Source organism: Scyliorhinus torazame, chromosome 15 (genome assembly GCF_047496885.1).
Source record: "Scyliorhinus torazame isolate Kashiwa2021f chromosome 15, sScyTor2.1, whole genome shotgun sequence".
In the NCBI taxonomy this organism is placed as follows: Eukaryota; Metazoa; Chordata; class Chondrichthyes; order Carcharhiniformes; family Scyliorhinidae; genus Scyliorhinus; species Scyliorhinus torazame.
Window position 1 is genome coordinate 121,533,734 of NC_092721.1, and position 23,582 is coordinate 121,557,315.

At 44.1% G+C, this 23,582-nt stretch overlaps 1 protein-coding gene across 4 annotated transcripts in view; it reads left to right on the forward strand.

Annotated features, from left to right (window-relative positions):
- LOC140391779 (PC3-like endoprotease variant B) overlaps positions 1–23,582 on the forward strand; it is a 1,275,236-nt gene that overhangs the window by 159,228 nt on the left and 1,092,426 nt on the right. For all 4 annotated transcript variants that reach the window (XM_072476646.1, XM_072476647.1, XM_072476643.1 and 1 more), the window contains exon 2: positions 11,584–11,773. In XM_072476646.1, coding sequence (XP_072332747.1) covers positions 11,584–11,773 — 190 coding nt within the window. The remainder of the gene's footprint in view (positions 1–11,583; positions 11,774–23,582) is intronic.

Genomic DNA, 23,582 nt, shown 5'->3' on the forward strand with positions numbered 1-23,582 from the left:
TGGCCCTCACAAAACTGGCGATGAGGGTTAAAGTGAATAGCTGTCTACACTGCTGAAGCCACCTCCCTGGATTTTTGTTGGATACAGGTTGGAAGTTGTTTTCTATTACACCATGCCTCTGTACGGACGTTTGGATGTTTTTGATGCTGCGCTGGAAAGCTGGAACCAGTACGCACAACGGATGCGTTACTATTTCCGGGCAAACAATATCACCGAAAACGAGCGCCAGGTGGTCATATTGCTCACCGCCTGCGGCCCGCATACGTTTGGGGTGATTAGGAGCCTTGCGTACCCAGCTGCGCCGGACACCAAAATGTTTGATGAACTTGTGAATTTAGTGGGGCAGCATTTTAACCCAACCCCATCCACGATAGTCCAATGTTACCGGTTTAATACCGCTGAGAGTACCCCAGGAGAATCCCTTACCGATTTTCTATCCAGGCTATGCAGGATTGCGGAGTACTGTGACTATGGTGAGACCTTGTCAGAAATGTTACGCGACCGTTTGGTTTGCGGTATTAACCATGCGACCACCCAGAGAAAGTTGTTAGGAGAGCCAACATTGACTTTTCAACAGGCCATTCAAATAGTATTGTCCCGAGAGAGCGCAGAACAAGGAATGCAGGAGCTACAGGGAATGGAAGTGCATGCCTTGGGGCGCAACCCCTTCCGTCCGAAAACGTCCCCCCACACTCCTGCGGTACCTTGGGCGAGGCGACATGTAGATCGACGCCAGTGGCCGTCGGACATTCCTCCCCGAAGGGAGCCTTCTCCAGAACCAATGGATGAGGAGCCATGTCCGTGTCAGACTTGTAGGCGGCGACCCCGTCATGGATGCCGGTCCTGGGGGCGCCAGAGGCGCCGTCGTTCCGACTGAAACTGGGACCAGCCCAGGGGCCGTACCTTCATAGAACATAGAACATAGAAAATACAGCACAGAACAGGCCCTTCGGCCCACGATGTTGTGCCGAACCTTTGTCCTAGATTAATCATAGATTATCATTGAATTTACAGTTCAGAAGGAGGCCATTCGGCCCTTTGAGTCTGCACCAGTTCTTGGAAAGAGCACCCTACCCAAACTCAACACCTCCACCCAACACCAAGGGCAATTTGGACATTAAGGGCAATTTATCATTGGCCAATTCACCTAACCCGCACATCTTTGGACTGTGGGAGGAAACCGGAGCACCCGGAGGAAACCCACGCAGACAAGGAGAGGACGTGCAGACTCCGCACAGACAATGACCCAAGCTGGAATCGAACCTGGGACCATGGATCTGTGAAGCAATTGTGCTATCCACAATGCTACCGTGCTGCCCTTAAGAACAAATAAATCTACACTATATCATTTTCCCGTAATCCATGTACCTATCCAACAGCTGCTTGAAGGTCCCTAATGTTTCCGACTCAACTACTTCCACAGGCAGTGCATTCCATGCCCCCACTACTCTCTCAGTAAAGAACCTACCTCTGATATCCCTCCTATATCTTCCACCTTTCACCTTAAATTTATGTCCCCTTGTAATGGTGTGTTCCACCTGGGGAAAAAGTCTCTGACTGTCTACTCTATCTATTCCCCTGATCATCTTATAAACCTCTATCAAGTCGCCCCTCATCCTTCTCCGCTCTAATGAGAAAAGGCCTAGCACCCTCAACCTTTCCTCGTAAGACCTACTCTCCATTCCAGGCAACATCCTGGTAAATCTTCTTTGCACCTTTTCCAGAGCTTCCACATCCTTCCTAAAATGAGGCGACCAGAACTGTACACAGTACTCCAAATGTGGCCTTACCAAAGTTTTGTACAGCTGCATCATTACCTCATGGCTCTTAAATTCAATCCCTCTGTTAATGAACGCGAGCACACCATAGGCCTTCTTCACAGCTCTATCCACTTGAGTGGCAACTTTCAAAGATGTATGAACATAGACCCCAAGGTCTCTCTGCTCCTCCACAATGCCAAGAACTCTACCGTTAACCCTGTATTCCGCATTCATATTTGTCCTTCCAAAATGGACAACCTCACACTTTTCAGGGTTAAACTCCATCTGCCACTTCTCAGCCCAGCTCTGCATCCTATCTATGTCTCTTTGCAGCCGACAACAGCCCTCCTTACTATCCACAACTCCACCAATCTTCGTATCGTCTGCAAATTTACTGACCCACCCTTCAACTCCCTCATCCAAGTCATTAATGAAAATCACAAACAGCAGAGGACCCAGAACTGATCCCTGCGGTACACCACTGGTAACTGGGATCCAGGCTGAATATTTGCCATCCACCACCACTCTCTGACTTCTATCGGTTAGCCAGTTCGTTATCCAACTGGCCAAATTTCCCACTATCCCATGCCTCCTTACTTTGTGCAGAAGCCTACCATGGGGAAAAATTCCATGTGGATGAACCTGCGACGACTACTCCTGAGGATGTAGAGACGGAGGACGACTGCCTGCAGCTGCATTGTGTGGCAGCTCCCCATGTGGCCCCCATTAAGGTGACAGTACGGGTCAGTGATCACCCGCTTGAGATGGAGTTGGACACTGGCGCAGCGGTCTCTGTGATCGCCCAGAGGACATTCGATCGCATCAAGCAGGGTATACAGACCCTTACATTAACCGACACACAGGCCAGGTTGGCCACCTACATGGGGGAACCATTGGATATTGCAGGAACTACGATGACCCCTGTTGTTTATGGACGTCAGGAGGGGCATTTCCCACTTATCGTGGTGCGCGGCCATGGGCCCAGCCTGTTGGGTCGGGACTGGTTGCGCCATTTGCGCTTGCAGTGGTAGCACATCCTCCAAACAGTTTCTGGAGGGTTGACTGAGGTGCTTGGACGATACCCAGATGTATTCCAGCCCGGTTTGGGGAAAATAAAAAGGGCCATAGCCCGTATCCAAGTCGAACCAGGAGCGACGCCACGCTATTTCCGGGTGTGCCCAGTGCCTTACGCCTTGCTCGAGAAGGTAGAAGGGGAGCTCACTCGTTTGGAAACTTTGGGTATTATCAGGCCCGTCTGTTTCGCTGACTGGGCAGCACCAATTGTACCTGTAATGAAGCCAGATGCCACAGCTCGCTTGTGCGGGGACTATAAACTTACAGTAAATACGGCTTCACGACCTGACCAATATGCCTCGCATAGAGGATCTCTACGCAAAGCTTTCAGGGGGACTCTCGTTCACAAAATTAGATATGAGCCACGCCTACCTACAGTTGGAGCTGGACCCTGCCTCCCGACCATATGTAACGATTAATACACACCGGGGCCTGTATGAATATACACGTTTGCCCTTTGGAGTATCCCTGCCTGCACTATTTTTCAACGCGTTATGGAGGTCATTTTGAGAGGTTTACTGCATGACGCTGTCTACTTAGATGATGTTTTGATCACAGGGACGTCGGAGCAGGAACATTTGGAAAATCAGGAGGCTGTCCTTAGACGCTTTTCGGAGGCTGGAGTCCGTTTACGTCGCACAAAGTGCGTCTTTCAGGCGAAGGAAGTAGTCTACCTGGGTTCTTTTCTCGGCCTCGTAAACTATTACAGGATGTTCCTCCCCAATCTGGCAACTATGCTGGCCCCGTTGCATCTTCTGTTAAAGAAAAATCACACCTGGGTTTGGGGTCAGCCGCAAGAAACCGCTTTCCGGCAGGTAAAACGACAATTGTCATCGTCTGGGATACTAACCCACTATGATCCTGGAAAGCCTTTGCTCGTCACATGTGATGCATCCCCGTATGGTTTTGGGGGCCGTCCTGTCCCACAAGATGGAGAACGGGGCCGCGCGGCCGATAGCCTTAGCCTCCCGCACATTGACTGCAGTGGAAAAAAAGTACACGCAGATCGAGAAGGAAGGCCTGGCAGTGGTCTTTGCGGTGAAACGTTTCCACCAGTACGTGTATGGCCGCCACTTCACTATCGTGACCGATCATAAGCCTCTGCTGGGACTTTTCCCAGAGGATAAGCCAATACCACCAATTGCTTCCACACGGATCCAGCGCTGGGCTTTGTCGCTCGCTGCATACGAGTATTCTCTGGAGCACAAACCAGGAACGCAGATAGCGAATGCCGACGCACTGAGCTGATTGACTTTATCAACCGGCCCCATGTCGACCCCCACGACCGGTGAGGTGGTTGCAACCCTACATTTTATGGACACCTTGCCTGTCATGGCATCACAGATCCGTGAGTGGACCCAGATGGAGCCAGTCCTGTCAAAGGTTCGACACATAGTCCTGTATGGTGGGCAGCATAGACAGCTCCCAGGCGAGTTGTGGGCATTTTCCTCCAAGCTGTCAGAATTCAGCGTGGAAGACGGCATCCTCTTGTGGGGGACACGTGTGATTGTCCCGGAAAAAGGACAGGAGTTGATACTAAGAGAATCCAGGTGTGACAAAAATGAAAATGTTGGCCCGGAGTTATGTTTGGTGGTCAGGCCTCGACGCCGACATTGAGAAGGTGCCCCAAAACTGCTCCATTTGTCAGGAGCATCAGAAGCTTCCGCCGGCCGCGCCCCAACATCACTGGGAATGGCCAGGGCGGCCTTGGGCGCGCTTGCATGCGGATTTGCCGGCCCTTTTCAAGGATCCATTTTCCTTTTATTAATCGACTCCCAGTCTAAATGGCGAGAGGTGTATAAGATGCTAGGCACAACGTCCTGCGCAACAATTGAGAAGATGCGTTTGTCTTTTAGTACGCATGGCCTCCCCGAGGTGCTGGTCACGGATAACGGCACTCCATTCACCAGTGAGGAGTTTGCGAGGTTCATGAAGATGAATGGCATACGCCATATCCGCACTGCCCCTTAACACCCGGCTTCAAATGGGTTGGCGGAGCACGCAGTGCAGACATTCAAACAAGGCCTAAAAAAGCAGTCTTCTGGGTCAATGGACATGAGACTGGCTCGCTTTTTGTTTTCGTATCGGACCACTCCCCATGCGGTGACTGGAGTAGCTCCCGCAAAACTCCTAATGGGCCAGCGACTTCGCACCCGCCTTAGTATGGTTTTCCCGGACATTGGCGCAAAAGTACGCCGCACACAAGAATGGCAGGGACAGGGTTTTTCTCGGCATCGGCCGATTCGGCAGTTTGCGCCCGGTGACCCAGTGCTCGTTCGCAATTTTGCTGATGGTGCCCAGTGGGTCCCTGGCGTAATCTTTCGCCAAACAGGCCCTATATCTTACCAGGTGCAAGCCCAGGGTCATCTCCAGCGCAAACATGTAGACCACGTTCGGTCCAGAAGACTATTCCTTTCAAAGATTCCCCGCCCCCGGAGCTCATTTCTACTGCCGCAGAGACCAGAGACAATGGAAAGTAGTCCTCACAATCTTTCTCTGGTGCCTCACTCAAAGCCTGCGCAGGTCGTTACAGAACCACATGGAGATAGAAACGCCGAGATGACGGAGGCAGCAGACTCTGACTCCGAGATGGAGACACAGGCCGCATCAGAGGGGGAATACTTGGGCCCACGGGCCGTGGATGTACAACCGTTACGCTGTTCATCACGGACGCACTGGTCTCCGTCTCGTTACACGCCACCCGATCCAGCGCCTCGTGCAAATGGTGTCCGGCCTGCGACAAAACGAGTCTGACGCCCTCCTTCCTTGGATTCCTTGGACTTTGTGGGGGGAGGGATGTTATAACCTGCCTGCTTACCATTGGCTGGGGAGTAATGACAATCCTGTGGGAGTATGTGCTTCCCCAATGAGGGGGGTGGAGGAATCATTAGCAGACTCCCTGTATAAATAAAGCTGGCCAGTTTGGAACCAGCAGGAAGGAGTAAGCAGCAAGTGAGGCTGCTGCTGCTGCTTCTGTTGCTTCTGTGTGTGTATATATATATATATATATATATATATATATATATATATATGTTATAGTAAATAAATGTTATTTCTTTGTATCCTTGAAACTCGTGCTGGATTATCGTGGCCCTCACAAAAACATGACTTTGTACAAAGTTTGGAGTCCACCCCTTCCAGTGTAAAAGTGGGGGTCAACTCCATGGAAACACTTGCAGAGCCAGCCATGGTGCAACATTAGAGGACCAGTGCCTCAGCTTCCATGGCAGCACAACCAAAGGTCACACAGGTCTGAGTTGAGTGGAAATTCAGACTAAAGTCATGTAAGCTCAATTTAATCCCATGCAGGTTCAGACTGCTACTCTCATGCTGCAGATCGAGTGCCTAAAGGAGGTTCCAGGGTCTCACAGCTCCGCAACAAGTTGTCCTTTGGCAGATTACTAAGATTGTTGTGAACTGCTCCGAGGCAGTGACAATGGCTCATGCAGCATGAACCTGTTGGCCTCTCTTAAGATGACAGCACTGATCCTCCTAGCACTGCTGCCCCATAAATGCCTGTGTTGTTGCCTGTCAGACAGCTAACCCAGACTGCAGCAGCCCATGCTGAGGTACAGCAGTCCAAAGTCAAGTCTTCCCGAGCCAGAGTTGCAATGGGGACATACTGCATGGCCTTTCGTAGTCTCCCCCACTGAATGTCAGCAGCCTTTCTGCAGCTGTGAGACAGGCAAACGGAAGACAAGACACAAAGGAAATGCATAAGAGTGATGAATTTTGTAAAGATAATTAGATTATTTTGTATGAAATTTGAATTTGTTTCAAAAAGTTGAAATGGAGTGTTTGCTTTGTGGTGCCTTTAATTTGAGCATTGCAACATAGAAACATTAAACTTATAAGCAGCCAGGTCATTAAGCCCCTCGAGCTTGCTCAATTTATGATCATGGCTCACTGGTTGTGTCTCAACTCCACTTTGTCATCTGCCCCCATAACCCTTGACTCCCGTGTCTATAAAAGAGCTGTCATGGTCTCCCTTGATTTTATTCAGTGATCCCGACTCCATTATTTTCTGTGGAAGAAAATTCCACCTACCAACAACACTTTTGAAAGAAAAAAGTTAACCTCATCTCTGGAGTAAACGGTAGAGCTCATATTTTTAAACTGTGTCCCCTGTTTGTAATCTTTCCCAAAGGGGAAACATCCTCTCAGTATACATCCAATCAAATCCTCTCTGGATCTTTATCTGTCTCAATAAGATCATCTTTCATTCTTTGAAATTCCAATGGGTACAGGCCCAAACTGTTTAACTTTTCTTCATAAGATAAGCCCCTCACTCCTGGAATGAGTTGAGTGAACCTTCTAGATCAAGAGGACACAGCAATGGTTTATAACATAGGGGTGGTAAGATGTGGGACTATTGTTGAGTGGGGAATTAAGTTTGCGTTCACTAGTACCAAAATCAGATGAGTCAATTACAGACAGCCATACAAGAAAAGGGTTTCTTCCTCCCTTTCTCCTCTTCCTCTTCTGCTGCTCATTGTATAACTGGTGACTGGGGTTGTACCTTCATAATGATGAGGTTGTCAGGATGTAAAACCATTATGAATCATGACTCCGAGTTTGGAGAGTACATAGGACTCTTCCAGAATGGTCCAAGCTGCAGAAGAGTTGCTTGAGCACATCAATCTTCCATTTGCCAGCCTAACATTAGATACAGGGAAGCTAGAGACGTGTGTGTGGTTGAGCACTGAAATCATGAGCCGAGGTGTCAGCATATAACTGTTGTTATCCAATAGTGATCCTCTGGGCCTTTTGTAGTGGTTCAGATGTTGATGAGACACTGGACTGACACAGAATAAAGGCAGGATTATTTCTCCTCATCCCTGTTTTAAACAGTTTTAAACATTCTTAAAATGGGTCCCCTGGTTCAAGTCTCTTTCACAGATAGGGTCACCTTCAGGAGTATCTCCCATATCAAATATCCTCAGGATCATTGGACATTGATCTGGATAATGTACTGAGCTTGGTCACAATTCAACCTGACATTCAGGAAATTGAACCCTTTGCAGTTACGGTGCATCTCTGAATTTAGATTTGCCATCCACAAAGCAACATGTGTGCAGTCAATGGCACACTGCACCATGGAAGCCATGTGCACACACCCTGTTTCTCTAAAGGCAATACATTACCCCTCTTTGTAAACCGTGCATCAGTCACCTCCTTTATATAAACACACTGGTTGCGATTTCCCCAAGCCCCCAGCCGCGTGTTTCTCGGCCGAGCACCGTACACCAGAGGTGGGATTCTATCTTCCCATTGCTTGTCAATGGGATTTCCCATTAAAGTCACCTCACACTGCCGGGAAACATGTAGGCGGGGGTGCCAGTGGGAAAAGTGAATCACAACGACTGGTGAATTCCGGTGATTATTTCTGACTTAAGTTAAAGTATGAGAAATGCTCCCTGAAGACCCTGGTGGTCAGGGCCGTCTGCTGATATCCTTTCTCTCCCATCTCCTCCCCTCCTATTTCAATCAGTTTGTTCTCGTCTGTGAAATTTCCCTATCATGCTGTAGACCAAGGGAAATGGAAACTACAGCACCCATGACTGAGAGCAAGTGGTCTGAGCAGAACTCTTGAAGTGAGAGCCAAGGTCTTCACAAGTGCCGCATCATTGCCTATACATTTTACCAACATCATACCAGAGTGGAAAATACCAATCAATTCCACTAACTCAGCAGCTGCCAGTAGAAATAAATCAGCAACTAACCTGAGGTTAGTTGATAATCCCATTAAATAGCATAAGTGGGGGTTCCGTCTTTCTTTGGATTTTTGTTTATTGTCACGTGTACCGAGGTAGAGTGAAAAGTATTTTTCTGTGAACAGCTCAAACAGATCATTAAGTACATGAGAAGAAAAGAAAATCAAAAGAAAATACATAATAGAGCAACAATGTAAATACATAGACACCGGCATCGGGTGAAGCATACAGGGTGTAGTATTAATCAGGTCAGTCCATAAGAGAGTCGTTTAGGAATCTGGTAACAATGGGGAAGAAGCTGTTTTTGAATCTGTTTGTTCGTGTTCGCAGACTTTATGTATCTCCTGCCCGATGGAAGCAGTTGAAAGAGTGAGTAAGCCGGGTGGGAGGGGTCTTTGATTATGCTGCCCGCTTTCCCCAGGCAGCAGGAGGTGTAGATGGAGTCAATGGATGGGAGACAGGTTCATGTGATGGACTGTGCTGTGTTCACGACTCTCTGAAGTTTCTTGCGGTCTTGGGCCGAGCAATTGCCATACCAGGCTGTGATGCAGCCTGATAGGATGCTTTCTATGGTGCATCTGTGCTGCTGAACATGTCAACTGTGTGAGGATAAGATGTTTGTTGTGTCACTGAAAATGTCACTGTTACAATCTAACCAGTATGACATAACTGATGTCAAAATTTGTCTACTCGGCATGCTTCCATTTCAGGTTCCAAGCGCCCATGCTACCGACCTACCCAAAATGGCGGTTGTCGCAATCCACACCATAAGTGTGTATGTGTGTGAGATGCTGGTGTAATTTTGTTCTTGGCAACAGTACAGGTTTGTGGTGAAAATATGGGCACCACAGAGCTAAGTTTTGCGACCAGGATCTTTTTGACTTTCGTCCTATTTACTCAACCACCTTGAAGAAGTCAACTGCTTCTGGAAGGCAACTCTATCTACAAGGCACAAGTCAGGAGTGTAATTGGATACTCTCCACTTGTCTGGATGAGTGCAGCCCTCACAACACAAGAAGCTCCACACCATCCAGGACAAAGCAGCACGCTTGATTGCTCCTCCTTCCACAAACATTCAAACCCTCCATCATCGACGAACACTGACAGCTTTATGTAACATCTACAGGATGCACTGCAGCAACTCACCAAGGTTCCTTTGACAAATCCTTCTAAACCCACGACCACTACCATCTAGAAGGACAAGAGCAGCAGACACCTGGGAACCCCATCACCTGGAGGACCCCTCCAAGTCATTCACGATCCTCACTTGGAAATATATTGCCGTTGCTTCATTGTCGCTGGGGTAACATCCTGGAACTCCCTTCCTAACAGCACAGTAGGTGTACCTGCACCTCCATGACTGCAGCGACTCAAGAAGGCAACTTATCACCACCTTCTGAAAGCAACTAGGGATGGGCAATAAAAGCTGACCTAACAAGTGATGCCCATATCCCTTAAACAAATTTTTATAAAGGTAACAATTGCTCTCTTGTATTTCCTTCAATTAGCCATTAAACCACATGCCATACATTGGCATTTCATTTGGCATTCAGCCTAGATTTCATCACAGCTATCCTTGTTTTCCGTGGCTCTTTCCTGAAGCCACAGAGGGCATATAGAGAAGTAACACTGCCAAATTCCGTCTCCTGTCATCCATCACTGGATGACAATCAGAAACCATAGGCAATTTCCCCAACTAAACTTTGAGGCATTAAGGCTAATTGGAACGTCTCTCATGCTCCTCAACACAGATCAAGGGATTGAACCTCGGTCTCCCCTTTGTGTATAGCTTGTCCGCTCACTGGATAAATGTGCTGAGCCAATGGTGGGACTCTAAAATGAACTTAACTAATCATGAGGCGACTTGACAGGGTGCATGTGGAAAGGATGTTTCCTCTTGCGGGAGAATCTGGAACTAGGAGTCACTGTTTAAATAGAAGGGTCAACCAATTAAGACATGTTTTCTCAGAGGATGGTGTGTCTCTGGAACTCTCCCTTAAAAGACAGTGAAAGCTGTTTTTGAATGTTTTCAAGGCAGAGCAAGATAGTTTCTTGATTAACAAGGGGGTGAAAGGTTAGCAGGTGCAGGCAGTTGAGTTCACAGTCAGAGCAGCCATGATTTTATTGAATGATGGAGCAGGCTCGAGGGGCCGAGTGGCCTATGCTCCTAATTCGAATGTAACTCTTCTTAAAACAGAATTGGACATTAATTACAATTTTACAATGACAGTGAACCCTATTTTATATAAATAGCTCCTGTTTGGCAAGAAGTTCTGTGGCTGTACATGTTTGTACAATGCAAGGTATTTTTTGCCAATCTTTGCATCTGTTCTGTGAAGGAAGAAAATGCGTGGAACCAGTCTTGGGAATGCGATGCACATTTTCTAATTGCGGACTGTTTGGGAATCAGTTAAGTTTTAATAAATTATCAGTTTGTTTAAAAACAAGAATTGCATTTGTTCCAATCAGTTGTAAGTTTTGCTGGGAAAATTGAAAATTATAACAAAAAAGGAAGCAACGCGTTTACAGTTATCTGGACTTATAGAAGGAGGACATAATTGGTTAAAATAGACAATACCCTTTATCCCGCAGAGATGATATCCCACTACCCCATTTATTTTCGGGGCATCTCTGGTAATAAAATATGAATAAATATCTTTTTGAAAGTAGCATCAAGCATATCTTCACTTCAAACCAAGACTTTCATCCTGAGTTCATTTCCCAACCCTTTAAGCTCATGGCTTGATATAATAGATTTTGATATCGTGGAGTTATACGCTCAATGTATCTACTTAGTGATTCGTTGGTTTCCGAAATATTCCACCAGCTAAAACCTGATTATTGTCGATGCAACCTTAAACAAACAATATTTTGCCACAGACAGGTTGAGGCAAGTTGTTAATGTTAATCCATGACATCTAAATGCAGTGCGGTACAGTATAGTGTTGATTAAGTTCCTGTCACCAATGTCAATTTGGGCAAGATTTTCATGTATGACTCGTGATGTGTTCTCTAATTCTCTTCCCATTTTTCAGATTTAGATTCATGGCTTTTGGAAAACCCGCCGTCTTGTTTTATTCCCTCTGCTTCTTGCAAAGTGCGTTGGTAACCACTAGAGGGGAGGAGACTGCTGATCCTCTCAACTACTACACCATTGAGATAGAGGAGGGAGAGGACGTAGCCAGAGACGTGGCTAAAAGGAATGGGTTAGAGTACGTCCTGCCGGTCAGTTCAACTGTTTTCAATACTGTATAACACTTACGCGAATTTCTGGGGGGGGTTTCAGTGCGATTGTGACAATAATTTGCAGACGAAAGGTATTTCATACAGTGAGCTGTGCAGCCAAAGCCACTGCAGTGAAAAGAGACATTGAGGGTGAAGAAAGATTCTTGCACAGTTTAGGTTATTTGAAAAAAAATAACAGGTTTCAAGTTTAGTCTTTTTCTGCATGTCTTCAGAATGTTTTCTTTATCACACTACCTGTCTCAAGAATTTAATAATTATCCTTGTAATTGCAAGCGTTTTAATGGAATGTGCATGAAGTTTGAAATGTATTTCTCTTTAAAAAAAAAAGATAGATACGAAACCAGTCTGGTTCATTCCCTTGAAGATAAATGCGCGGTGCTCCTTTTAGTGTTTGGGGAAATGGTGACAATTATTGAGATGCAGTCTATGTTCCAGAGCATAGTGCTCACATTCTCAATAAAATGAAAGAGCTGTCTCCTTTATTTTCTGCTCTGTTACTTTAAGAAGTTGAAACTATTAATAAGGATAGAAAAGAAGCAAGCATACTAAGAACCTCTGCTTTTATAGGTTGTATATCTTTTTGCGAAGAAGTTAGTGTACAAGCATATGATCTCATTATTTGCTTGCAACTTTTATGTATTTTTTTACCTTTATTGTGGATTATATTTGAAATGTACTTAAAACATTATCAAGATAATTGATTGCTAGTTTCTGCCCTACTTAAAAATCCTTGTGAACAATTTGAAATCAACTTGAGGTGGACATAAATATTATTGATCTATATTTTCCTTTATCGTGGTCTATACTTGAAATGTAAAGCCAAAATAATCTAGATAATTAATTGCCAGTTTATGTCAATCCTTTAAAAAAAAAACTTCTGAACAATTAGAAATCAACTGGACGTGAATGTATTATTGACATTTTATGATTCAAATCTAAATTAATAAATCAAGTTGTTAGGTTTTACCTATAGAATTATAACATCTCTATTTATCTGATTTGGCTACTTAAGGCAAGAGATGCCATGGACTGTTAACCTTTTTGGACACTAAGTTCAACCTGTTATTTCACTGAGCTTGTCATTTCTGCTCACAGAAGGTTAACATGCAAAACAAAAATCTAGCTGCAAGCTGGTAGGAATGACTCTTTGTGTTGCTAATTATCCCACTGCATAATTATTAATATCACGAGTGGGAGCAGGAAACAAGCAGACACCATATAGTTGAGAATCCTATGATTCTGGCAGGAAGCTAGCCTGCATTAATAAAATGTGCCTGTGCCATTATCACAGTAGATAGAAGTGTTCCTTGTTAAGGATCATTTATTAACTGAGATCATCTTTTAGTTCGCCTTCGGGTAATGACTAATGTCAATGGCAAATTTCACAGTTGTCTAGAGAAATGAATTAAATTTGCAATAAAAAGCCCTTTGGCTTGTTGTACATGTTCATTTATTGGAGTAGTTGAACTAGAAGAACTGTAAGGCAACCAAGAACATCGGCTTAATTTTCCTTATGTATAATAGTGACCTTTTAGCTCTGTGTTGGAACAATACACATTATGAACTGCTGAATGGAATTTAAAGCACAATGTAGTAGTGGCTCCAGGTGTAGCGTGCCAGAGATATGTAATATGCAGCTCTTCACTAATATGGTCCATTTTGAATTTTTCTCTGGGTGGAGTGGGGGGGGGGGGGGGGGGGGGAATATATGTTACAGTTCAGAGGCAACAGATTTTTGATTTTTACTTCATAATGACTAGTCATAAGTCAACTTTATTAAAATGTAATTAATACTACAATATTTGAGCCTGCTGTGAGTCAGGGTGACCAGATCACTTGCATATACTCGTGTAATATTGCAGGCCTCCACCTGCTCCTATCTTATATGTATCTATGTATAGCTACAATAAAACTGCTTATAGTGAACAGTTGTGATTTACCACATTACAAGGTGCATTGAAGGGTTTGGTTTATTATATTACAAATTGTTTCAAAATTCCATCTTCAGAGGAGTGCAGATTTCCAATGCTTTTAGTTAAATGGACAGTAAAAGCAGAATATGTACTTACTGTTTCACAGCTCCAGCTCACTTTGTAACCACCAATCCAGTCCTATGGAGCCCTGGCTAAAGCACATTCAAATTGTCCATAGATTTAGATCCGATTTTATAACCCGCCAATTTAGAGTAATTTGATTTATTCCCTCATTCTGTAAAATCTCTGAATGTAAGATTGTCAAAGCTGCCCAAGTTTGCCAAAAAAGCAAAAATGATCTATTATAAGAAAACATTTATGAATGAAACATTAGCCTTTCTAACATGCATTAAACTGAGATCTGTGAATGGGGCAATAGATTGACTGCATTCAATGCATTGAGTGCCATTATAATTGAAGCAGTTGAATGGACTTGTGTATCAAGATTAAATGGTTAAGGTAGTGACCGGACTAAAAGTTCCACCAAATGAGATTGAATGGAACATATTTGCTATATTGAGATTTTATGATTAGATTTTTGCTTCAATTTGGAATTAAGAAAAAAAAGCAGTTGACCAGCGTAGCAATAGAAACTAATTATTGAACGTTTTATTAATAAGAGACCACAATCACTAATATTTTGAAAGTTTTACTAATAAGAGACCACAATCACATAAACCTTTATGCTGCACTGATGAAAATGTGTTTTTGTGGTTTTGGTAATTATTTTTGAATGAGACTAATGAGCAAACATTTTGTGTATTTGAACTATTCATGTTACTCTTAAATAAAAATACTTTGCCTACTTCACAACAAATAATTAGAAAAGGTCCACATCTCGGTCTGAACGATTAGCATAAAGGTCATTAAATCCTCAAAGCATAATGATTGCCTTTTCCCTACCGCAGAATAACCAACTCAAATTTAGCAAGGTCAAAGAGCAGATTGCCTGTAAAATTTCACACTGCACCAGTCGGCTTTCACCAGGTGCAGAGTTTGCCTCTGGCTATAGTCTTCCATGTTTACCTTGTACTGTAAGTGTGAGTCATGGGCAAGGGTGTATGTTTTTATACAATAGCTTTTATTAGTTTAAGAAAAAACTTGTATTAGTTTTTTTAAAAACTTGTATCGTTCAAAATATATAATGGATGAGTTCAAAGAGAAAATGTGGTAGTGACAGTGCAAACTTAACATTTCTGATCAAACTTGGAAGGTTGCATATCTGTGAAGAATTGTATCCGAAGCAATTAATTAAGTTAACAGAACTGGAACAGTGTTGAACCACATCACCAGACTTTAAAATTCACCGGTCTGACTTCTACTGAGTAACAAATTTCAATTTAATACAAGTAAAAGAGTAGATAAGTCTTTCGAAGATAATGAGAAACCAATGTATAAGTTCAAATAAATAAAGTGTATACGTTCTGTGCAGTATTTATGGCATTCAAACAATAGGTACCTGTGCAGTGAATTTATATGCAGATGCAGTGGGTATTGCTAACTGCTGGAGTGATTGATTTTTGTTTCTCCTGTATTTGAATTCTGGAACATTCTTTAATGTAAGGTAATCCCAAACAGCATTGAAATACCCAATTACTTCAAACAATTAGCACAGTAAGAAAACAAATTACCTTAGGGCCTGAATCATTTCAATAATGGAATGCATAAAAGTACAAGTCTTAACATCAGTGAGGAAAATACATTCTAAAATGCCACACACATGTAATTTTCTGAATTAATTATCATGCTATTGTTATCATTACTGTATCTTATTAGTATAGTTTGAAAGATAACATCCGGTCCTTGTGATAGGATCAGACTGTGTTTCCCAATACTGAGAAGCACCAACAGAAGCCGCACAAGAAAGATGCACCTTTTCTTACTGTGCATAAGGACACTGATCGCGTTTGAGCCTCGCTGCCTCCTATTTTGCTTTGAACTATAATTTATAAAGTTATAAATTATGAAATATTAAACAGTTACAAGTATAAATAATTCACCAATCAACAAATAAAGTGACAGCCTATTAATCAGTCTGTGTATTTGTTTACATCCCACTGAAGTCTGAGGCACAGCATTTGTACCGCCGAGGCCTGTACACTTTTCACTGCATTTTTTGGTGAAAAATTTGGCAATTTCAGAGATCGAACAGCAGTGCTAATTTCAATAAGACCTGCAAAAAAGAGTGGGAAATTGTGATCCATGATTATCTGATGCCTGTTCCTTCCAATGCAGGTAGCAGACCAATTTTGTGCTGCCTGCTCATTACCACGATTGTAGCATTCAAACAGCAGTAAGCACACTGCTGAGTGGCAGCTTGGCTAAGCATGAGGTGCAAGACTATGGGGGAATTAGCACCACTTGAATCTCAGGGCGGCACGGTAGCACAGCAGTTAGCACTGTTGCTTCACAGCACCAGGGTCCCAGGTTCGATACCCGGCTTGGGTCACTGTCTGTGCAGAGTCTGCACGCTCTCCCTGTGTCTGCGTGGGTTTACTTCGGGTGCTCCGGTTTCCTCCCACAAGTCCCGAAAGACATGCTGTTGGATAATTTGGACATTCTGATTTCTCCCTCTGTGTACCCAAACAGGCGCCGGAATGTGGCGACTAGGGGATTTTCGCAGAAACTTCATTGCAGTGTTAATGTAAGCCTCCTTGTGACAATAAGGATTATTATTATTATACAACTTAAAACAACCTGCATTTTTTAGGGGGGAGCTGCACCTTGGCTGCAGAAGGCAGAGCAGGAAGATCACTGAGTAATATCACAACAGAATAGAGAGCATGCTCGAAGTTTCTTTGATGGAAGCCTGGTTGTAGAAGGTGGACAGGAGGAGAGACTTGGTCTAGCTACAGGGTACTGTCATGCCATCCAGACAGTCATTGTGAAGGCAATGGAAGTAAATAGCCATCCCTTAGCAATGTTGCCCCAAAGATCTGGATGCAATGCTGCAAGAAGTTCAATGACCTCACACAAGTAATCAAGGTCAGCGAATGCATCGTCAAATGTCAGATCCTTACAGATAAACCACTGGTCTCTCTCATTGCTCCAGTTCCCCCTCCCCATCACTGAATCCTATCCTTACGCCTTTCTTTTGTCGGATATCAAGAACACTGGAACCTGGCCAGGCAATGGTGCAGGAGCAAGAGCGGGAAGAGGGAGAAAAGATTGATGAAGGAGAAATAACCCCACTGACTCACTCACAGCGACTCAAAAGAACGTTGTTAGGGTGGCCTACAAGCAAAAGCTGATGGATATTTCCAATGAAATACTTGATGCATTGGCTAGCCTGCCTGAAAGTCTTCTGCCACTGTTGCAAAGGGCCTTGCAGAGACTCACAATATTACAACAATCTGTCGTTCAACACTGGAATTTGAAATGTAACCAAACACATGAGATCAGTTCAATGAAAGCCTCTCACAGAAAGAGAGTAGGCAAGACCGCTGTCCTTATACTTACAACATGGTGCCAGAGAATGATAAAATTTTAATTTTTGAAACCTGGAAATGTAGCAGAAAAGATACCGTCGCCCCCGGAACACAGTTTCAAAATCTGAAAAAGCTGCTGAAAAAAGCAAATGAAAACTAACAAAAGGCTGCAAGAGACAAAGAAAAAGCACACACAGGCTGCAAGTGAAATTAGCATCTGCAGAACAAATGGCAAAAGAGAAACACACACAGGCAGCAAGTGGAGTTACTGGCTGCAAAGAAAAAGGAAACATCGACCAAGACTGCAAGTAAATTACTGAGTGAGTAAAAATGGCAGCAGTAAATATTCCAACCCCATCTCCAGTTACACTGGACAGTGATGTATTGACAAGCGTGGCAGTTTTCCCCCCACTTACAATGGCAAAGATTGCAATAGACTTAATTAACAAACCTGAGAAGATAAGAGCAGCCAACACTGTTAACACTGCTGGGGAGGGACTGCTACACACTGCGTACCACCCTGAACCTCACAGACAAGCAAAGAGAACAGATTTTGAAAGCTTTGAATGCACATTTTGATCCCAAGTGAATGTTACCTATGATTGTTATGTATTCAACACTAGGGTTCAGAGTGAAAATGAGGCCATTTGAATGGTATACCACAGCAGTAACACAGCTCGCGGAATCATGTGAACAGCTGATCTGATTAAGAATAAATTTGATTCTAGGGGTGAGAGATCCCTCAGTGAGAGTAAGGCTACTGCAAAAAAGAGAAACTAATGCTAAAGAAAACGATCGACATGTGTTGAAATGTCTCTGTTGTGAAACACCAGCTAGAGCATATGTATGGCAGAGCAGATCAGGAGATACATTGTTGAGGAACACTCCATGAAAGAATGGAGCAATCGTAGACAAAGGGCATGATGCAAGTACTGCAGAGCACAGCAAGGGCAGGAAAAGCAGTATTGGCCACCATGGGGAAAATATGTTTTAACTGCAAGAATCAGAGTCACTTTTTACATAAACGCCTGGCCAGAAAAAAAGCAAAATATGGTTATGCAGATGGCCACTGGAGAGATATCAGCAGATGAGTCTGATGAAGAAGTATACACGATACAACAGGTTGGTTCAGTTAAGTCTATTGGAGAGAAATGGTTCGTGACTATTACAATGGTGACTGCCAAGGGAGAGCACAGGTGTGTAATGCATCACAATCACCTTCAGATGTGTGTGAAGTGTCTCAACATGGTCATCTGGAAATGAAGCCCTGTAAAGCAAGAAGCTATATGATGGCACGATACTCAAACAGCGAGGACAACTTAGTCTGACAGGCCAATACCAAGGCATGAAGGGAGATCTTGAGTTTCAGATTATAGATAGGTCTTGGCAGTCACTAATCTCCGCTGCAGCAAGTCTAAAACTTGGACTGGTGACCCTGAATGTGCCAACCTAGAAAGAGTGGAAAAAGACCCCAGAAAGAAGGATACAAGAGACTGCAGAGACAGAAGGTCTCAAGAGAGAGGGAAACAATTTCAAGTAAACTACAAGATAATTGTCGCCCACATCGGTGCAACAAAATACACCAGCCAAAGGTAATTGTTCAGCAGAAAGATCTTCACATCAGAGCTGAACTGGAAGAGTTGAAGGGTAAGATTCCAGTTTGGTCCATACCTTTGAAAACACAGAATAAACGTAAGTCTTCAATGAACCAAGCTATGCAAGATCTGACTGAACAAATTTCAAGGACAACACAAAGGTACCAGGAGGAAAGAATGACCCATAATTCCACAGTTGTCAACTCAAAATGGAGGTATTCAACCAGATATACAAGCACAATCACAGGAATATGTGTTCAACTAGTGCAGATGTTCCTCCACAGCAAATGGGTGGTCAGGCAGAAAGGATCTCAGCAGCTATACTGAGTACAGAACTACCATCAATCCCAGAGATCCACAAGTCCCCAACAACCGCAATAGAACCACAGCAATCACCAAGGGAACAACAGTCTCTGGTCAAAGAACTTCATCCAGAAGAACAGTCAACGTGCATGGCTTCCATTAAGTGACTGCACAATTTAAATACTGTGAGCAATGCATTGCAGAGACTCACTAGTAGATTAAACAGATGTTAATACATGAGAATATTGGGTAACAGGGACATGCATGGAAAGTGTATTTTGTTCACTAGGAAAAAGGGGATATTTGTATTTTTCTATTATGAAAGGGGGATGATTTGAAAGGTAATCAGTCTGATTAACACCTCAGGTTTTCGTTGTCATGTGACCATGGCATGTATCTGCCTCTGTAGTCCGACAACTTGAGATCAATTCAATAAAAGCCTCTCCCAGAGACACAGACGAATGAAGATTGTACTTGCAACAAACCCATTACGAGGATCACTGAGGTAACACTGCCTCAGCCCCTGCTCCTCCAGAATCACAGTGGCTTCATGGATACAAATCTACTGTCCTTTCTTAGGATAACAGCATCTGTCCTCTCACCACTGACACTCCATCAGTCTCCTTGCTGTTGTTTGCCAGCCAACCAGCTCTGACTGATGCTGCCCTTGGCGAAGAAGTACCAACCCAAAGCTGGACCTCATAAGACCAGATCTGCATGAGGTCATCCTCCAAGGCCATCTGCAATCTCTTCCACTGAATGTTAGCAACCTTCTACCATCCATGCTGCAGACCCTGTGGTTGCAGTGCATAGGAGCACTGCTCTGAGGCTGTAGGTTTGCCTACGACAGGTGACGGGTTTCAAGCAGCAATCACCTCATTAGTAAAACTAGGACATTTGATCATACTGTCCCTCAATAAGGTTGAGGTAAATGAACTGCTCCCTGAAGACCCTGGGGAGATAGGACCTCCTGCTTAGATCCCTACTTCCCCTCCCTCACTAACAGCTTTGTCTCCCCTCTGCTCATTCCCCCTGTCATGTTGCAGGTCAAGGACAATAGAGACTATCGTATGGTAGACTGGGGCCAGGTTGTCTGAGCAGAACACTTTACAGGAGAAACAAGGCCTTCAGCACATGCCACATCATTTCCTCTAGACTTTACCAACTTTAAGTAAACCTCCAAGCTATTCTACTGATTCAGTATCCACCAGTAGAATTAATCAGCCTACTGCTGAACTGCTTAAGATACACCTCTTAATCAAGTTTTAGAACATCTGAAATAACACATTTTTGGGGCTCAGTCTTATACTTTGTTTTATAACGCGTCTGTAAGGTGCCTTGGAACGTTTAGTTACGTTAAATATGTAATATAAATACTTATATATTGTATAAATACAAGTTGTTGCTGGAGTTAATAACAGAATATATGCAGTACTGCAGAGATTTTTTTATATTTATTTGTGGGATGTGGGCATCATTTGCAAGGGCAGCATTTATTTCCCATCCATAATTGCCTTTGAGAAGGTGGGAAGCCTGTGAAGAAGCATTATCCTGATGTCGCACAGCCCATCTGCCTGATGTGACCCCAGGATCCTAACTTGGATCTCACAAGTCCAGACAATATGTCAGCGTGTCATTCTGTAAACAGCACGCTCTGAACAGCAAGGGGGAGCAAAGCATCAGCATAATTTAAAGGATACGGCTTGAAATTACAGGTAAGGTAATCTTGAAAAATTGCTTTTGCAAAGCGTCTGGATGCCCTCTGGTGTGTTTTGGGAGATTTGTGGTGTGTTCTGGATTTGCAGGATGCATTGCTGCATCTTCTCAGGGAGGGTGGAGGAGTTTGTGACCTGTTCTGAGGCTGTAACTGGTATGGGGGTAGCACTGGCTGTGCCTCTGGGTCTGCAGCACCACAGGAAGATGAAACAGAGGCTGTGGAAAGGGCATTTCTGAGCCATTCCCTCTGCCATTTTGGAACTGGACTCTCTCTCTCTCTCTCTCCCCCCCCCCCCCCCCCCCCCCCCCAAGCTCCTTGTTAGTGACAGCAAACAGACCAGTCACAGTTTATTTGCAACACTGTTTTGCTACCTCGTACAAACCAGAAAAGACACCTTTCCTGAGTTTACTGTGAACTGGCACAAAAACCATCCTTGGCCTGACTGGAGCTCATTTATGTATGGATGAGTCACCATGTGTGTGCTGGTTTCAACTCTATATGTGCCTTCAAGATAGCTAAGCTGATGGCTGAAAGTGTCAGATCAAGTCATGTCATGTGGTCTCCTCAGCAGTACTGCCTTGTTGCTCTTTCTTGTTCACACACACACTCTCTCTGTCTCTCACTCACTCAGACCCTTCTTGTTGTGGCTGCGTAGGTGACCATTCCTGTGTGTCTCAAAACAAGAACTCAGAAGGGGGTTGGGAGCAGTTCCATGGTCACATCGTTTTTAGCTTGTTCATCATGCCAAAGAGCAAATGAGGGTGAGCTGGGAGTTGAGAGGAGTCATAAGGCAGGAAAATGCCAGCATCTACAATGTCCTGTGACATTGTGTGCTGCAGGTCATATCACAGCTAGCACCATGATGCTGACAATCATCTCCTCCATGTGGCTCAGGAGATTCCGCTGTTCTTGTCTTCTGTTGGCTCTGCTCTGCTCTCTTCTGTGCCATCTTGTCCTGCCGGAGAGAGCAGAATGTCAATAGTTATGTAGCTTTGTGTTAGGATGATGTGCCTGCCATAGCTGAATAGCTGGACATGTGTAGATGCAGCAAGAGGTGTGTGAGAGGCTGGCAACTTTGTAATATCTGTGAGGTTGAGTTGGAGGATCTGGATGGTAGGCCCTTATCCGAGTATCAGTGTGTGCTGCTATATGACTGATGAATATGTGGACAGTAAGCAGCATGACAGGATGGCGATACGGTGAATAGGAGGTGTTATGAGAAGATGCATTCACTGCCCTAGACAACTTGTCTGAGAACTTTAGACTCTGTGGCACTGCTGCCAAGTCCTTGTGTGCAGATCCCAGAAGCTAACCTTCCCGCCCTTGGTCATCTGCACCTAATCTCTTCTAAGCTGCTATTTAAGGGACTCCTGACACCCGCCTCCCCCACAGAAACAAAATGTTGGTTCTCCTGCCCACCTCCACCGCTGTTTCCAGCAGTGTCTTTGTCACCCGTGAAAACTCTCTCTGCTGTGGTGTTCCATTTTCTATGTTTCTATTCAAACAACATTTTTCAGTGCAGCTTTGCTTTAAGAATACCTGCCTTTAAGAACAGCAGACTGGCTGCACAACTTGGTGTCAACACAATGCTGATCGGTCTCTGTTGTGTATAGAAGCATTCAGCACAGAGGAAACCAGCAGCAAGGAACCTGTTCTAACCTACACTCCAATTATAGTCATGAAATTGGGGCACCAAATACGTGTACTTCCCATTTTCAATGAAATTGGCACAGGCAAGTCATGAATTGCAACAGGAAGACAAATTTTTAGTCTGTGTGACCAAATAAATATCATTATTTAGCCGCATTGTCATGACAACCATTAAATCACAACTTCCCTCACTGGTGTAGCTTCATGAGATCAGCTATAAGGATGATTTCTACTATCAGAATGGCCTCCTTCTGCACTGTAAAGTTATCTCAAAGAGTTATGAGGAGACAACTAAGAAATTTGGACTTTTCAGATTTGAAAGGGAAGAGAGGTGATAGAAACATGCAACGTTAAATTAAACAAAATGGATAGACTTCAAAGGTAAACTCAGAAAATAGTTTCAAACTAAACCAACAAGAGCAAAAGACACAGGTTCAAGTCAGTGAAACACCAAATATTGGGTTGATATCAAGAAGCTCTCCATAAAAAATGTCTCATTTGGACTTGTTGGTAAAGTAATGAAGGTTAAAAGCCATAAATGATTGTGAAATAAGTGCATAACAGAAGAGATGACATTGGTTTTGTGGAAGAATGGGCCAAGATTAGCTGCATGGCCTTCCTCATCTGTATTTATGCTGTGGGCCGCTATTTTCTCCGTTGAGTCCGCCTCATTACCACTGCTAACGACGATGGAAAATTTGGCACTTAACCAAAGCTTCCATTCACTGCAGGGGGACCGAGAATCACACTGTCGTGAACAGATCGAGAATTCTGCCCATGATCTTCTGGCCCCTTGTTTTTGTGTACAGAGCCAATGCTCCTGATCTATGTTTTAACTGCTATTTCTTGAATTCAATTAATAAAATTTGGAATCGAAAACTAATCTGAGTAATGGTGACCTTGAATCGATCATCAACTGTCGTGAGAATCCATCCAGTTCACTAGAATCATGGAATCCATACAGTGCAGAAAGAGGCCATTCAGCCCATCGAGTCTGCTCCGACCCTCTGAAAGAGCACCCTACTAAGGCCAGTGCCCCCACCTTATCCCCGCAACCCCATCTAACACCCTAACACTCGGGGGCAATTTAGCATGGCCAATCCACCTAACCTGTACATCTTT